The 18,443-nt window shown below is 38.4% G+C and overlaps 1 protein-coding gene across 1 annotated transcript; it reads left to right on the top strand.

Moving 5' to 3' along the window:
• The first annotated feature begins 5,386 nt into the window (after window positions 1-5,386).
• LOC107777556 (FAD synthetase 2, chloroplastic) lies at window positions 5,387-11,993 on the top strand. Its single transcript, XM_016597611.2, has 5 exons — window positions 5,387-5,725; window positions 7,421-7,473; window positions 8,468-8,603; window positions 11,125-11,300; window positions 11,389-11,993. The coding sequence occupies exons 1-5, from the start codon at window positions 5,499-5,501 to the stop codon at window positions 11,889-11,891; spliced, it is 1,095 nt and encodes a 364-aa protein (XP_016453097.2). The 5' UTR covers window positions 5,387-5,498; the 3' UTR covers window positions 11,892-11,993.
• Window positions 11,994-18,443: the final 6,450 nt, after the last annotated feature.

Genomic DNA, 18,443 nt, shown 5'->3' with positions numbered 1-18,443 from the left:
TGTGTAAGCTGCTACTATACCAGATATGGATAATCTTCTACTGAGAGCAATGTTTATCCATAACGGAGTACTGAATGGATAAGCTTATTATACCCGGTATGGATAATCTTCTACCTAGGGTAATGTTTATCCATAACCGGGTACCGAAGTGATAAGCTTCTTCAGGAAACTTATTTCCAATAGAGTACTAAATAGATAAACATATGTACGGTGGAGTCCCATATGGATAAGCTTCTCCAGGAAGATTATTTACAACAGAGTACTAAATGAACATCCATAATATAATATATTTATAACACTCCCCCTTGGATGTTCATTAAAAGATAATGTGTCTCATTAAAACCTTACTAGGAAAAACCACGTGGGAAAAAATCCTAGTGAAGGAAAAAGAGTACACATATTTAGTAATACGCATTGCTAGGTGCCTCATTAAAAACCTTATAAGGAAAACCCCATGGGAAAAAACCTTAGTAAGGGAAAAAGAGTGCATCGCGTATTTTACTCCCCCTGATGAAAACCTTGTTTCAAATATTTGAGTCTCCGCATTCCAATCTTGTATACCATCTTCTCAAAAGTTGAAGTTGGCAAAGATTTAGTGAATAAATCTGCTGGATTATCACTTGAACGGATTTGTTGCACATCAATGTCACCACTTTTCTGAAGATCGTGTGTGTAGAATAATTCTGGTGAAATATTCTTCGTTCTATCTCCTTTTATAAATCCTTCTTTTAATAGTGCTATGCATGAAACATTGTTTCCGTATAATATTGTTGGTCTTTTATCACATTCCAACCCACATGTTTCTCGAATGAATCACTTATCTCAATCATATGCACTCCCTGCTTGCCTGTTTGAAATCGAGCTTTATGGGTATCAGATAAATAACCTGCATCTGCATTACCAATACGATATGCACCACTTTTGTTAGCATTAGCAAGATAAATAAGTGCACCATCTACACCGAGATAGAGTATTTCAGGACCAAGGAGCTCTTCATCCTCTTCTAGAGGTTGGAACGGATCCTTATTCACTTCAAGTGATTGAATATTCATTGGTGTACTTAATGGGTACACTTTGTCCATGTAAAAGTATTTTTAAGACCCTCTTGGAGCTCTTCCGGAGTTCCAATAAGATTTATGTCACCAACATAAACAGCAAGTGTAACAAATTTTGATGACATTTCTTTATAAAAATACATGGACAAATAACATAATTTATGTAACTTTCTTTCAGCAAATATTTACTGAGGTGATTATACCACACGCGCACAGATTGCTTTAAACCGTACAAAGATCTTTATAATTTGATCGAGTACATTTCTCAAGACTTTGAATTATATGCTTCGAGCATTTTCAATCCTTCAAGGATCTTCATATAGATTTAGCCAAATAAGTCATATAGGTTAAGACTTGTATCTAAATGGTATGACATCTTCAAGTGTCTGGACTGCTAGTCCGATCCTCACAATCTTTTACAATATTGTGCACTATATTGTATTAAATATATCGTCGACGATCATTTTGTGTCAGTTCCGAAGCGACATAGCATGTGGAGATCTCATCACTTTCTTTATTTTCAGGTACCTGAACTTTTCGGGAGTTTCATGAAATGTTATGTCGTGGGCTCTTCTAGAGCTTATTTCCTCCTCATTTTGATCATTAGCTCCTACTATTTTTCAAGGATTGTTACCTTTGGAACCGATTGGTCTACCACGCTTCATGCGTACAGTAAACTCTATCCTTCAGGGACTTTAATTTTAATAGGAGCATTTGCAGCTGAAATATGATATTTAATTTTGGATCAGCAAATGCTTCTGGCATTCGACTTGGATTATCTTCTAAGTGAGGATCATGATAATTCGATTCATATAGCATCCCCCAAATGTTAGAAAAATTAACATATATCCCCAATCATCTTTGGGAAACATATCTTTGTGTATTATGGTAGAGATATTAATCATATACCACACAACAAAAGATAGTAAAAATATTTGGTTTCTGATCCTAAACCAATTGTGAAGGGAGGACTTATCATATATTGTTGATCTGATGCATACAAGTGCTGCTATATGCAATTTAGAATATCTTAGACCAACACATGAAGCTTTGTTCTCATAAGCAATGGTTTAGCCATTAATAGGAGGTATTCAATGCTAAACCAGCTTGGATATAAACCAGCATTATCAAGATGAACTGTCTTGATTTCATAATCTGAAAATTATGCTCTTAATCGAGAAAAGCAATTCCAAATGCCAAACTGCAGGTTGACAATAATTACACATGTAATCATCTCATATATGCACCTATAAGTTGTTCACATGATAGGTGAACGGGCCCATATTCACCTTTTATATATTTCAGAATCAGGGGTCTTAGTTCCAACTTTAGCTGGTATAATCAATTCATTATGAGAACAAGCAACACATGAGAATTCCTGAAGAATCTTCTAGTTCTTTAGTATATGCTTATCTGAATTCTCAAATAGCTCATTTAAAAATGGCAAATGAAAACTTCAAGTTTATCATGTCATGTGCTATCTCTTAGTAAACTTCTAGTTTACTATGGCATAAACTTTTGCTTTAGTAAACTTCTGGTTTACTGTGATACATGATATAGTACAAATTAAAGAATAAGGCGGGTAACTTCTCACATACATATTATTTTACCCCCTATGATTGTGGAAACATGAAGATTATCAATCTTCCAATCATTTGTAGTCTCAATATGATTGTCATTTGTATTAGTAAACTTCAGGTTTACTACAACATATGTTTTGACCATAATCATATAATATGAATGACATATTTGTATATAAGCTCTTCGAGAGCCTTCATTTATTATCCACAATCTAATATTTATCTGACACTACTGGTGTCATGTATTCTTTAGGCAAATATTTAGCTCTTCAGGAGTTGTTGATACATTTTGTACTATCAAATATTGCTCAGACACTGCTGGTGTCATGAGAGAAAATCACAATCAAATAAACAATGTAAAACAATTGTTTAAGCACACGAAAACTCTTCTTCATAATATTTTTCCACTTCAGGAGGCAATTTCAATTGTGTTACTTCTTCAGGAGCAAATTTAAAATACAAAATATTGAGTATATATTCTCTCAATTATATTAACTCTTCTGGAGGTGAATTGTAATGTATTCACATCAAGAGCGCGTTCATATTTACCCGACTTATTAGTATTGTCACATTCACTTCAGGGAATGGATTAATATTATCAAAAGTTCTCATCCTTCAGGAAATCGAACATAATTATCTGAATGCGCATTAATCACATCAAATTGTGATGCCTCAACCTCTTTTAAAATATTTACTACTTCAGGAGCAAATCGAGGCGTGCATTTAATATAGAGAATATTTATGTTGCTTATCTTCAATTGTAACCATAGAAAGCCTAAATTATCACTTCTGGTGATCATAGGCATATACCACTTCTGGTAGTTAACAAAATATAATTACAATGAGATATACGAAATATAACCACTTCTTGTGGTTGTATATTTCTTGCAAACTCTGCTAGAGTTTAAGTTGATCTAATAATGTTATCCATATTCTTCAAAATGACATAAACAAGATATATTATAGTAAACATCATTATCAAATCATAATTTTTCTTTATGTACAACAATTACATAACCATACTATCTATTACAAATAACAAAAATTAAAATATTTACATTTCTACAGATTCACCACCGATTACATGACTTGTTTCTCCTTCTGGGAGTGCAAGGTAATCAGTTACATCAAAATGCATGAAGTCTAAATTATCTTCAGAAATAAAATTTGCTTCAGCATTTTTCTCTGTCTTCTTTAGGGAGGCTTGATAAAGCTCAACCAGGTGCTTTGGTATACGACAGGTACGTGACCAGTGCCCTTTTTCTTCACATCTATAGCATGCATTTTCTGCATTTGGTGCTTGCACCGCTTCATGCTTTTGTTCCTTCCTTTTCCACTGCTGGTAGTGAGGAGTGTTCTTTGGTGCATTATTATTACCATGATTAGAGTTTCTTTCCCGACCACGACCATGACCACGACTGGGGCCACGACCTTTTCCACGTTTAGCCTGGTGGAAGTTCGTCTCATTCACTTCAGGGAATGGACAAGAACCAGTAGGTCGGCTTTCATGATTTTTCATTAATAGCTCATTATGTTTCTCGGCTATAAGAAGATGTGAGATAAGTTCAGAATACTTTTTAAATCCCATCTCTCGATATTGCTGCTGCAGGAGCATATTCGAGGCATGAAAAGTGGTGAAAGTTATATCATGATCAGTAATATTATCACCACATAACTTTAATTGAGAAATAATTCTGAACATAACAGAATTATACTCACTGATAGATTTAAAATCTTGTAGCCTTAGATGAGTCCAATCATATCGTGCCTGTAGAAGAACGACCATCTTCAGGTGGTCATATCTATCTTTCAAATTATTCCACAGTATGACTGGATCTTTAACAGTAAGATATTCCATTTTCAGGCCCTCATCAAGGTGATGGCGTAGGAATATCATTGCTTTGGCACGGTCTTGGTTTGATGCCTGATTTTTGTCTTTGATGGTGTCTGTCAGACCCATCACATCAAGATGAATTTCAGCATCAAGCACCCAAGACATGTAGCTTTTGCCCGATATATCCAGGGCTACAAATTCAAGTTTAGAAAGATTTGACATTATTTAGGAAAAGAAAGTTCTTACCTCAGATACTTTCAAAATATTTGCTCGAGATGGCAGAGTCTCGTGCTGATAACGTGTTATAAAATAAAAACTATAAAGTAAAGACAAGTATAGAGAGAAACTGATATATTATTCGAATTCAAACTGATGTACATAATGAACTGAAATTTATTCTATTTATAGAAGAAAGGAAGCTGTTGTGTAAGCTGCTACGCAAGCTGTTGTGTAAGCTGCTACTGCAAGCTGCTGTGTAAGCTGCTACTATACCAGATATGGATAATCTTCTACTGAGAGCAATGTTTATCCATAACGGAGTACTGAATGGATAAGCTTATTATACCCGGTATGGATAATCTTCTACCTAGGGTAATGTTTATCCATAACCGGGTACCGAAGTGATAAGCTTCTTCAGGAAGCTTATTTCCAATAGAGTACTAAATAGATAAACATATTTACGGTGGAGTCCCATATGGATAAGCTTCTTCAGGAAGATTATTTACAACAGAGTACTAAATGAACATCCATAATATAATATATTTATAACAAAAAAGTGTTATTTGTGTAGACATAAACAAAACTTCAAGATATTATTTTTAAAGCCGGCATAATTATAACACGTGGATTAGATTAGTAAAACATATATTATTAAATTCCTCAGCCACCCTTCTCTCTCCCCAACAAAAGAAAAATAAACAAAAAGGAGAATCAAAACTATCGATACAAATAAAACCAAGAAAAAAAATTGCTACAGCAATAGGCCGGCCAACACCCATTTCCATATTCTTCTTCTGATGAAAAATAAGAATGTTGGGTGGGTCTCGCTGTATATCCCAGCACTTAAGAGACTCTAATTTTCACCAATTCTGCACTTCTACAACTCCCATTTTCACTGCTGCTTCTCCACCAATCTCAACTTCTTCATTCAACTACTTCAGATTTAGATTAAGAAATAAAGTTAGTGATTTTGGGGTCAATTGTGTTCAGCCCAATTCTTCAAATACCCAAAGCTCTTTGCTTTCTCAAACTTTGAGGTAAATCTTATAGTAACATCTTTTACTATTTCAGCAGCAATTTTAGTGATTTTTTATTTGAGCTGTAAATTTAGTCTTTTTGGGTACTAGCCAAATTTTCAGAATATTCAAAGCTCTTTACTTTCTGAAAGTTTGAGGTAATTTGTACATCTTTTACTCTTTCAGCAGTAAATTTAGTGCTTTTTGGGTGTACATTTGAGCTGTAAATTTGGTTTTTTTTGGGTACTTTCTATGAATTGTGTACTAGCCAAATCTTCAGAATATCCAAAGCTCTTTGCTTTCTGAATGTTTGAGGTAAATTTGTAACATCTTTATTTTTTAGCAGTAAAATTAGTGATTTTTCGGGTAATTTGAGCAGTAAATTTAGTTCTTTTGGGGTACTTTTGTGAATTGTGTATAATCCAAATCTTCAGAATATCTAAAGCTCTTTATTTTCTGAAAGTTTGAGTCAATTTGTCATAATTTTTCTGCATTGAGCAGTAAATTTAGTTTATTTTTTGTGGTAGTTTGAGGTATTTATCAGAGATGTTCTTATTTAAGCAGTGATTTCAGTTATTTGGGGGTGGTTTTTTGTCAATTTTGTACGACCCAGATATTCAGAATACAGGAAGCTCTTAACTTTCTGGAAGTTTGAGGTAATTTAACATAGTTCTTGTTTGAGCAATAAATCGAGTGATTTTGGCCCCAGGCTTTCGTCTAGTGGTAAGAGCGCAGCACGGGATTCGAACCCTGCAGTGGATGTTGGTCTTTAAGTGAGGAAGGGCAGAGGAGCAGGCTCGTTATGCATTGAGTTTCGAACTGTGCACCACTGACGTTCAGGAATTTCTCGATATTATAAGAATAAAAATTGAGTGAGTTTGGGGTCTGTTTTATCAACTGTGTGCAACCAGAATACAAAGCTCCTTGCTTTCTAATAGTTTGAGATAAATTTTATCTCTATTACACTGGTATTTTAAGACCTTTTGTCATTTAAAAGGAAAGTGTAGAAAGGAAGTTTTTTAAGAAAACTAGAATTATAAGCTCATTATAAAAAATAGCTCATTATTCTTGCGAATAGAGTAAGCGAAAGAAGGGCTGGAAGGAGATTTTCTTTTATAACTGTAATAATATTGAAGTGGAAAATTTGTTGCAACATTAAGCTGGGATTACATTTTTGACGAAAATAATATGATAAGTTTATTGGAATATCATATAAGTAGGTGGGTATGCGTTTGTGCATACCAAACTGTGGTGTAAATATAATTATTTCTCTCAGACAGTTTAAATTTTAGATGAGAGGTTTCACACGCTTCAACCAGATAACAGAGCAGACACATGCCTGTGTTTGAATCTCATCGCGTGTCATCTATAAAAATATTCGGACGTGCTTGGCCCACTAAAAAGATTCAGGCCTTGCACATGAGAGAGCATGTTGTAGACCTAAAACAAATAAATAAGACTGTCTTCCTTCTAATTGTTATAAGTTTTTAGATGAGAGGGTTATACATTTAAATAGTTTCACCTGGACATAGATTTTGCCGGTAGTTTCCATTTTATGTTTAAATGAAGCTTACCGAGGTTGGGTTTCCATTAAATCTAAGTCAGAGTTCTTTATTCCATTGCATTGACATTGTAATGTCATTTTGTATTCTACAGTATGATTTACTTTAGAATCCCAGTGCTTATATGTGTTTTCTTCACAATTTTCATGGAAAGCCAATCTGGAAAAGATGAGGAGCCTCCATCAGAAAGATTGTCCATGCTTGCAGGTGTGCTCTAACCCATGTACTACTTGTAATAATATTGTTGAATGGTATTACATGTATGCTGAATATATATCAATACCCATTTTGTTTTATCATTTATTATAAATCATTAAGTTTCTTGAGTGATTAAGGGCTACACAGATACCTTGTTCTACAATTGTTCTCAGCCATTCTTATTTCATAATTCTTGGTTACGTTGCCATTGGCTCTTGTGCTCATTCTTTCCTTTTGTAATTTTTTTCTTTTCCTATTCCTGGTTCTCTAAAGAAAATGGGGAAAGAGGATAACAAGATTTCCTGCAATAATGGAAGGTTCTTCTACTTCAGTTCTAACATAAGCTGGAGATCAACTATCTCGGCAAAGCATGAAATTTCACACAATATATGACCAACCATCAGATTTCCTGCAATCACTTCAGGAAATTACAAAATATGTTCCACTGCGAGGACATCTTGTCTTTATGTTCTTGGATAACTTCCATTTCAAGGTTAGGAAAATTTCTCTCACCAAAGCACACCTAGAGGTATTGGTAACATGAAGGGTATGTATGACCCTGTGAAAGCTTCAGTTTAATGCCTTCCTCTGACAGAAATTTGACCACAAGATCGTAGAAAAGAAAAAGTGAAAGTCATTGATACATGCTCCAACATGGGTCATTATAAAGGGAAATATTGTCCATTCTTTCCTCAATTTGTTTTGCTAACACTTTAGACCTGTTCTTTCCATACCGTGCACTTATTTTTGTATAAGAAGAAATAGGGATAATCTAGCTGTGAACAGTTGAATGGTCAATCTGCAAATTTTTTTCTAAATTTACTTTGGACCTACAATTACATTTTTATATTAGTGAGTTTCATTTCTACTTGTTTCTTATCATCAATAGAAAAAAAAAGAGTTTCAATTCCACTTGCTACTTTGGGTTGTAAATGAGAAGAAATAGAGGATTCTTGGATATCATTTATGTGTAAATTCTCGATCATTGGTATCATTTCAATAGGCGGGATAGTAGCTCTGGGGAAGTTTGATGCACTCCATATTGGTCATCGTGAGCTTGCAATCCAAGCAGCTAAGAGAGGAATTCCATTTCTTCTTTCATTTGTTGGAATGGCGGAAGTACTTGGATGGGAACCGAGGTATAACTTCTGTTCTCTCTTCTACTTTACTCTACTCTAATAGAATGTTAATAGAGAAATATTCTCTCCCTGGAAGACCATAAAAGTAGAGAATGGTGAACTTCGACTCAACTCTCGCTGCTACACCCAAACCTGTAATAGTAGCTAGGTTCAACCAGGGAGTTCTATCTCGCATTCTCTAAATGTGTGTGTGTGTGTGAGTGAGTGTGTGTGTGTGAGAGAGAGAGAGAGAGGGAGGGAGGGATAAATGTGTGTGTGTGAGAGAGAGAGAGAGAAAGAGCGAGCTAGAGAGCTGTCTCTTTGCAACCTCTTAAGTGGTAGCAATGCTGCACCTTCATGCCTCTATTTAAAGCATAATTCTGTGGACCTACAGATGCTCTTTCTCCGAAGCACTAGATTTGTTGACTTGCACTCTTTAGTTTAGGAATTTCTGTTAATAGGATGATCAATTCAGAGTATGTGCAAAGAGCACGAAAATATAACCATATGTTTTTAATTCAAGATTTAACAAAAAGGATAAATTCTTCATAAAAAAAAGGATAAATTGAAGAAATAAATTACTGGCTGAACGCATAGATGGCCCTTTAAACTTGCCCTATTTTTCCATTAAGACACCTGAACTAATGCTTGTACCTATTGAGCACTTCACCTATATTCAAGCTGTATCAATTGAACACATATTTTATAATCTAAACTAAGTTCAACACATGAGTACCTCTCTCTGTATGTAGCAAATATGACCCATAAGAAAGAGCCACGTTAGATAAGGAAAAAGTCAATATCTGGAGGAAAAAGGAAACAGTAACCAGAAACAGAAGAATCCGGTGAAAAAGGGGACAATACCAGCCGGAATTACGTTTTCTTTGTTATCAAATTATCATCACCCCGACACTGGCAAAAACAAGTTCATCCCAGATTGACCCTGAATCCCCGTCAACTGCCTGGGCGACTCCATTTTCACCGGATAAAGTTGCCTTGTCACCAGTATCAATGAATCATCATTTTTGTCATCTCCAAGCTCGATTGAGTCATCTTTGGAGAAAGGTTATTTTGGGGGGTAAGTCTCATTTTGAGTTCACAAATTGCTGAAACATTCAGATCCCCCTTTTATCCCTTTTTTTTTCTTCTTCCATTCGCAAATACTCACCATCCTGGTTTGCCAATGTTCCACCACTGAGGAATCTCACCCCCATGACATCAACCGATAGGGACCAGATTACATCCTTCCTCCACAAATCACCATTACATACACAAAGACCAATCAACTAACCTCTCTCCCCTAATTGATGGATTTGTAGATAATACAACAACAACAACGATTCAGTGACATTCCACTAGTGGGGTCCGGGGAGGGTAGTGTGTATGCAGACCTTACCCCTACCCCGAAGGAGTAGAGAGACTGTTTCCGAAAGACCCTCGGCTCAAGAAGACAAAAAGACAAAAGGGGACAATATCAGTAACAACACAGAAATAATAGAAAAATAGGAACAACATGCAATCAAGAAGAATGATACACGATTTGTAGATAATACGTGAATGTATATATTACTCTTGTATTGTTCATTTAGAATTTTGTATAGTAGCTTTCTTGTTTAAAAGATAAGATTTTGAAAATTTGCTAAAAAGGTACGACTATTATTATTCTTGAGGGAGAATGGGTCAGTTGACGTATTTTTCCTTGGCTATATCATGGACCGTTTTCTGATGAAGGTGGCGCATATTATTTAGGCGGGTCAGAAGAGAGAATGGTGTCTGAATAGAATGATGGAGAGGAGTGGTGTTTGATAGGCTTTCTATAGGATAAATAAGAAGAAGATGAAATACTTTATTGGATTTGAATCTGGTATGGAGTCCAAAAAAGAAGAGGAAAATGAGTCGGAGAAGATGACGGAAAATAGCAGTTATCAGAAATAGCCAAAAAATGAATTTACCCATGATAACTTCATATTTGTTTTTCAGTAAAATGCGCATAGTTTTGGGCGAAAGACACGCTATGTGCCATGTCAGCGAGTTGTGTCTCATAGGCACAGTTTGGCTCAAGTTCAAGTGTTCAATAGGCACAATAGTTAATTGAGGTGTCTAGATGATAAAATGGGACAAGTTTAAAGGGCTGCATATGTATTTGGCTTAAATCAATTAATTCCTGCAACAGTGTATATTCCCACAGGAAAACTTAAGTGGATGTCCTTTTTTCTTTCTTTCTGTTTTTAGTGACTAGTAAGAGTTCCTCCATCTTAAATTCAAATGATGTCCTTAACCTCATGTTACAGAACCTTGATTTGCTCCTTGAAAATAAAATATTTATCGAACTTTATTCTGCTCAAGTAGTATATAGGAAAAGTCATGGGTTATAAAATTTGATCTCTGAAGCTGTAAGGTTTTTATAATCTGCTGAACATATCCTCCTAATCTTACTCAAGCGTGTTGAGTAGTTCCTTCTTTAGTTAGTGGTCTTTATGAAATGCTACATCATGAAATGAGAAAGAATCATTGCATAATTTTGTGTATATTTTCTACACAGGGCTCCCATTGTTGCTGACTGTGATCGCAAAAGGATTCTTTCATCTTGGGCTCCTTATTGCGGTAATGTAATCCCAAGGGAATTCCAGATAGAATTTTCCAAAGTTCGATCTCTTACGCCTCGTCAGTTTGTGGAGAAGCTGTCCAAAGAGCTGGGAGTGCGAGGAGTTGTTGCTGGTATGTTGTTACATCCTAACTTGACATAGAGATTCCAATATAAACTAAGAAAAGAAAAGAATATATGAGGATGTCTTGATGATCTCAGGCGAAAACTATCGTTTTGGATATAGAGCTTCTGGTGATGCATCGGACCTTGTGAAGCTCTGTAAAGAGTATGGATTAGAGGCTTATATAATCAATTCTGTCATGGACAAGAATCAAATTTCTCGAGCCTTAAACTCTCACGGAAAAAAGGAGAGAGGGCAAGTATCATCTACTCGTGTTAGGTATGCCCTTGACAAGGGAGACATGAAATATGTGTCAGAGCTATTAGGTCGCAACCATCGTCTTGTTTTAACGATGGAGGACCAAGAAAGGATTATTAGTGAGAGAAATAGGCTGTCAGCTCCCAAGTCTTGTTTGTTGAATCTTGCACCCAAGGAAGGTCTTTATGAGAATTGTTCAGTTTCGATTGACGAGAATGTTGTACCCTGCAGAGTCATAGTTGATACAACTGGTATTCATTTGGAATGCTATGAGGTAGCTAATTTTACTTGTATTACTTCTCGAGACGTAAAGATACTAGGTATTGACTTTGGTAGTCAATAGTTTGATGAGGTTCAAATTATGTAATTTCATTCCCCATAATTCTTTAGTGCGACCATTTCTGAATGTCCTTCAGTCTTTAGGTATGTGTACGATTCTTTATGGTACATTGTTGCACAATTCACATACTTTTGGTGGGAACATAGTTGACTTTACTGTTATTTTCTGAATGCCAAAAATATGGTAGTATGAACAGAAACGAGCTGATAAACGTGCAAGAAAATAGCACATTTCATGAAGAAGTGACCTTTAATCATTACCATACATAATGGATGTTGTTCTATCACTAAGAGTGGACTGAGTTAGAAACTTGTTTACTGTTTTTCTTTGTTCGAGTGTTTTTGGATTTGGTCTAATTTGTGACAATCCCTTGATTATATTCCTGTTGTACTTGATTGTCTGTTATCCTTTTTGCCAATGAAATGATCATAGTGCTTGAGTTGTCCATTTCCTTCTATGCTTTTGTAATTTGTGGAAATTGTGAGCCGTTTCATCTAAAATTTTCAACTGTTAAAGAGGATGCACAGTATTTACTCATTTTTCCTAACAAGATGTTTCGTATCTTTTAAAAATCAAATATAACTATGAAAAGGAAACATTTTGTTTTCTTAGTTTACTCTGCAAAAGTAGTGAATGCAATGTCTATAGCCACTGTTTGTGACCACTTATTATGAGCATGTTTGGGTCTCTATCTATAAGGTGTGCTCCTTCTAGACTTCTATTCTCTTCTTCATGATGAGTGGTTTTACTTGATTGTCATTACCATTCCATCTCATTGCTTGTGAAAACCTTGTTCAATATCTAGTGGGTGGTCATTTGGAATATTGTCTCACGGATAAGGAAATTTTACTGCAATCTTCAAGAGTGTTCTTTGGAAACTGCAGAAGATCAAACTAATGTTCAAGATTCAGACATTTATAAAGGATCCAATGTCTTAGAAGCTGTTATGGTACATTAATTGAAAGAGAGATTAGCTTCAAGAGCTTGACGATCATGACGAATTTTGCTTGAAGGACCGTTGTATCTTAAATTTGGGAAAGTATTGTTTCTACTTCTTTGGAAGCAGGGATGATCTTATTGCACAGGGTCCTTAGTGTTTCAACCAAAATTTGCTTTAAAAGTTAACTACCTTTTGGTTCATCTTGTGGTTCTCCAAAGGCATTGGCCACTAAGCAATTGCCATTGAGATTGATAAATGGATCGCAGCATGTCATTATGCTGGGATATACCCCTGCTAACCATGTATTGGTATCCATCTGACGTAGCTGTTCATTCATGTGGTATTGTATTTTGGGAAGAACCCATTTTGCTTAAAGGTCAGAGGGGTATCTTTGGCCTGAGGCTAAGGTAAGTGATCTTACTATGCTGCATCTAACTATATGGAATTTGAAGGTCATTGAGATTTCGTTGCAAGACTGAAGCTCAACTTGTTACTTCTCTCTTTTTGTCCTTCATGGCTTGAAGACAAGCTTACGAGGAACTTCAGAGAAGAGTGGAGATCGCAATGGAATTCAATGGAAGGTAACTGGGAAAGGCTGCATCTCTGCTAAGTCGAGGCAGAATTCTTCTTGGCATATCGCTATGGGAATTAACAAGTACTTCCTAAAGTGAAGTTTTTTCTTTGGAAGACTTTGTAAACTGTCCTACACACTTGGCTAAATCTAGTAAAGAGGGGTTGCTTTGGCTAATTCTAAATGTGCAATATGCAATTAGATTGTGTTCTCCTGCCCTGTTCCTTCAGCTTTTATAAGGTATGACTCTCTTGTTGGCCTTCAAGTTGTTCTTGACAAATTAGATCAATGGGAAGGGTCTGTTCTTGCTACTTCTCCATGGTTCTTTTTGGTGTACAAGGAATTCAGACTATTCAGAGATCTTTTCAAAGATTCTGTATAAGTCCTGCTGAATGTGCTCGAGGGTTGTCTCTTCGCATGTGGAGTACTTGAATCAAGATTTGAGTATTTCCGGAAATATAGGAACTTCTGCTGGTTGGTTTAGCTAAGATACATGGGGTGCTGAGACCTGATAAAGCTGGAATTTGGTGCTGTTTCTAGGGAGCAGCATGAGGATCTTCTAGCCTTTTATTGGAAAGCTTTTATTTTGCTATTTTAATTATGCTTCTGCATCATGAATTGATAAGTTTTACGCTAGCTGCCAGCCTACCGCAACCCTCCTCCCCTTGAATGACCCAAATATAGTGAATATTGTAAATGCAGATTCAGAAGAATCAGACTATCAAGGGATGGTATCTAAAGCATTATGTTGATTGTTGAAAGTGATGCCAGTGGTTTGGTTAATAGGATTAACCGGGAAGTTGAAAGCTGTGTCCGGAGGGAATTTATATGGTTTAAGGTCTTGTGAGGAAAGTGAATGTTGTTACCCATTTTTCAGCTAAGCTTTCCGTTTACCCTTAAATCGGATAACAATTAAATTTGTATGTGATTTTAAGGATACTTGGATTGATTCAACACAAATAATCAAGAATATTAGATAAACCAGTTAAAGACAAAATGAATGATCAAACCAGTTGTAATGTTACGGCGTAGCCCGAACCTAGGTTGAACAGTAGTTTCGCCCTCGATCGGACCCTTGGTTCGAACCTAATTGCAAATAAAGAACAAAACAGTTAATTAAGAACTTTTGCAGTAGCTAGAAAGCAGAATTGATTCGCGTGTTACAATGTGTGTATCAAAAGAAAAAACCTTCTTTTTATATAGTAAGAGAGTCTCATCCCTAGTACTAGTCTAAAAAGGTAAATCTTCCTTTCTCGTTAATTATTGATCTGTAACCGACATTGACGAGATCTGCGCCGTGATATCCGGTCAGGTACGAATATCACGGTCCTTTATCCGTTGTATGTAACTGTTTATCGTGTTTCACGAGGTTTTAGAACTCGTTCTAGGTCCGGGGAGCATTGCTTTATCATGCCTGGTGATGAACACATCGTTCTTCTTTCATGGGTCTCGATACGAAAGGTTCCTAGCCTCGATTTCAGTCCCGTGTGTCCCTGCCCTTCTTCCATTTTCTTCAACGGGAAATCGGGGTATGCTCCATCCCCAATTTTACCCGTATACAGATATTCTCCTCGTTTTCTGGAGAGTAGGTTTGCCGAAACGATGGGAAACGATAGATGAACTCTGGTTTCTTCACTCGTACGTTACAACAGAGATGATGGGTAAATCGAAACGTCCCATCAGTCGCGTCGTTCTGACTTCGAACACGTGTCAGTCATCGGATGGCTGTCTTCGAATGCGAAACGTCGCGTATTGATTGCTTTTTCCCCTATAAAAGCCTCAACCCCACACTTCTTCCACTTTCCGATTCTAGACTTCACCTTCGAACATTCTAACGACTTTTAACTTCTCCAGATCTTCATATATTGTTCATTGAGCCCTCATATCTTCATCTTCATCTTTATATATCTTCTTTGAACCTTCAACACAGACCTTCATACCTTTATACCATCTTCAAATCTTCATATTTTTCTTCAGACCTATATTTTTCATATTATAATGGCAAAAACTTTCAAGTCAGTGCCTCAACAGGCTGCCCCTCCATCTTCCCACCCGGCCGCAGATGCCGAGGTGGCTCAGGAGCCCCCCATGAAGTCATATATGGGGGTTGATCAATCAGGGACGACTTCAAGGTCGAGAGAGCCTCTAGCCAACAAGACCGAGGCGAGTGAGCATGGAGATACATATGCTCCATCACTGAAGAAACCCGATCCATAGTCCGAGCAGACAGTAAATAGAAGGGTAAGGACGTGGTCGTTCCCGGGCCCAATGACGATATTACCACTCACGTCAAGGGGTATCTGAGTGTTTACACTTACCCCTTCAAGCTCGCCCAGGTGGACCCCATAGTCCTTACTTTTTGTAAAAGGTCAAAGAGTGTCTTGGACAGATCCACCCGTCCTTCTGGAGGATCGTGATCCTCTTACGCTATTTTGTGAACAACACTGAAGCTCCTCGGTTCATCTTCGACCATCTGCTTGGCTTGTGCAGTCCCCGAATCTTCTGAGGGGGACTGATCAAGCTCGTTCGCCGAGCAAGGAAGGCTCCCTTCTCGAGCATCGACGAGGACCAAGACTGAGGCTGGCAGGGGAGGTTCGTTCGGGTGAAAACAGAAGACCTGATTCTCCCCCTTCCCCAAGTTTCTACGAATCCTCGAGAAGTGGAACGCATCCCCTAAGTATGTCTTCTTGGGTACTTTTTTTCTTTTTATTCTTTCTCTTATTGCCTATATTTGTTGTCGTGCAGCTGTTGCCTATATTCCTGATGCAATCCCCATGTTCAAGGAGTGGATCGAGGGGATCTGCAAGCAAATGCCGTACTCTGAGTGTTCATGGCGCAAACTTTAGAAGGGCAAATGGGAGCCCTGTTCTCATAGTGAGGTTCTTCCCTGAATAGTTATCACCACGCTCTTAACTACACAGTGCTAACCTTTTCTCTTTTCTTGAAAGGCCTCCCTAAGACCACCGAACTCAGGCCGCTGGATGAGGACAAAGATCCATCCTTGCTTGCCGGCTTTCCATTTTAGGGCAGCCCGGGGCTTCCGCAAAGGAGGAGAAAAAGAAGAAAAAGAGAAAATTCTCGGGTTCCCGGACCCCGAGGCGAAGAGGAAGAAGAAAGCGGTCACCCAGGTCCGGAAGCCCAAAAAGAGCACCAAGTCCAGGGTACCGGACCCTAACTCTCTTTACCGGCTCAGGGACGAGCCCAAAGAAAATGACCTCTTTGTCGATCATGGGTCGACCCTTAATAAGGGGGAGCAGGTGACGACCGAGAAAGAGGACCATGAGGTCGATCCCCCCTCTAACTCGGGAACCTGAGGGGGATATGGAGGCTACGGCCTCCCAGGAAGCCGCTCCTATTTCGAAGGAGGCGACCGGTGTCATTAACATCGTGGAGACGCCCTCCTATACCGAGTCCATGCTCTAAGAGGCCCAAGCGGGCAAAGAAAAGTCAAGTGAGGGAGCGCAGGGTCCAGATGATGCCCTCAACATGTTTTTCAATGGCATGGACATGGCCGCGGCCTTGGTCACCTGGAGGTCCCGAAGAAGGACGTTCCCTCGGGATCTGGCGGGCCGAGTTCGAGCCCAAAACTAGTGAAGTAATTTCCCGCTCCGAGCGTGGACCCTTAGCGCAAGAGAACGGTCGTTCTTGCAATCCCGGAGGACGCTCGGGTCTTGTCTGCTCCAGTAGGCGTCGCCAGCTACCTCCGATGCCTGGTGACCCAGGAGGATCAGGCAAAGATGAATAAGGTAGGCACATCAAGTCTCTTCAACGAGGCGCAGTAGACGTTTAATCGGGTAACGCGCTAACCCTTTTCTACCCCTTTGTGAATCCTACTTAGGTTTTTGATGTCCCCTGCTAATTTCATTGCTTTACAGGCTTCAATGCTTTACCATGAAAGCTTCCTCCGGTACTGCTTGAAGATTATCCAGCTCGAGTTCGAGCTCAAAGAGCAGGTCCAGAAGAAGGATATGTACAAGGCTCTTAGTGAGCAACAGGATGAGGCACTTAAAGGCCTCCCGATTCTCCAGGGTGAGCTGGAAAAAGCTCAGAAGGAGGCCTCGACCCTGAAGCAGTAACATGCCGACCTGGTTGAGAAGGTAAAGATCTTTGAAGCTAAAAACGAGCAGCTAGTCATGGAGACTAACAACACAACTTTGCATGTCCAACAAAAGATAAACCCGATCGACCAACTACAGGCTGAGATGGACGAGCTCAAGGCCACGACCGAAGTGTGGAAGGGAAGGATGGACTTGTTGGCTACTAAGAAGTAAGCTACGAAGGCGGAGCTGGCATCGATCGAGAACCAACTTCGGGTGGCAAAGGACAAAGCAGATAAGTGGTCTCGACTGAATGATGATCTCCGGGCACAGCTAAGCTCGACCGTCACGAAATGAGTGCTCTTAGACTAGAATATGCGGCACTGAGGTCCAAATTGGATACAACCTCTACTGATGTTGAGGAAGTGGTGGCCCAATATAAGGCTGATGTGGAGGCAGCCGAGACCCGCTTAAAGACGAAGACTGAATACATAAAGCGCCTATCCCGGAGAGAGACCCTCGAAGAGATCCACACACGAGGTGTTGACCTATCGGTCGATATTGAAGAAGCTAGAAGGCTCGAGGAAAAGGATCTCTACGAGCCTAAGGGTCCCGAAGGCTCCGAGGGCTCCGACGGTTCTGACAATGAGTCGGGCCCCGATGAAGACCAGACGTAGATGCCTTAGTATTTTTCCAGTTTCTTTTTTTCTTTATGTATTTTTTTGTTTATTTTGAGGCCGTTCTATCGGGCCTTTGTAATGTATTTTGGAATATATATGAAAATTTCCCTTTCTGGCATTATTGTGTCTTTACTTTTCTAGTATCTTCCTGCAATTTCTACTAGCATATTGTTTCTGTGCATTAGCATAGAATCAGATGTAGTTCTGGGGCATTCATTTTTCGGATGTTTGAACGAAGCCCGACTTCGATGCAACATTGTTTTCTTGTGGCTTCGAACCCTCGGTGAGACCGGAGGTTTTCAAGATGCGCAAGTGTTTTTAGACAAT

This window comes from Nicotiana tabacum, chromosome 16, assembly GCF_000715075.1.
Source record: "Nicotiana tabacum cultivar K326 chromosome 16, ASM71507v2, whole genome shotgun sequence".
In the NCBI taxonomy this organism is placed as follows: Eukaryota; Viridiplantae; Streptophyta; class Magnoliopsida; order Solanales; family Solanaceae; genus Nicotiana; species Nicotiana tabacum.
Note: the sequence above shows the minus strand (reverse complement) of the source record. Positions and strands in the feature narration are given on the sequence as shown.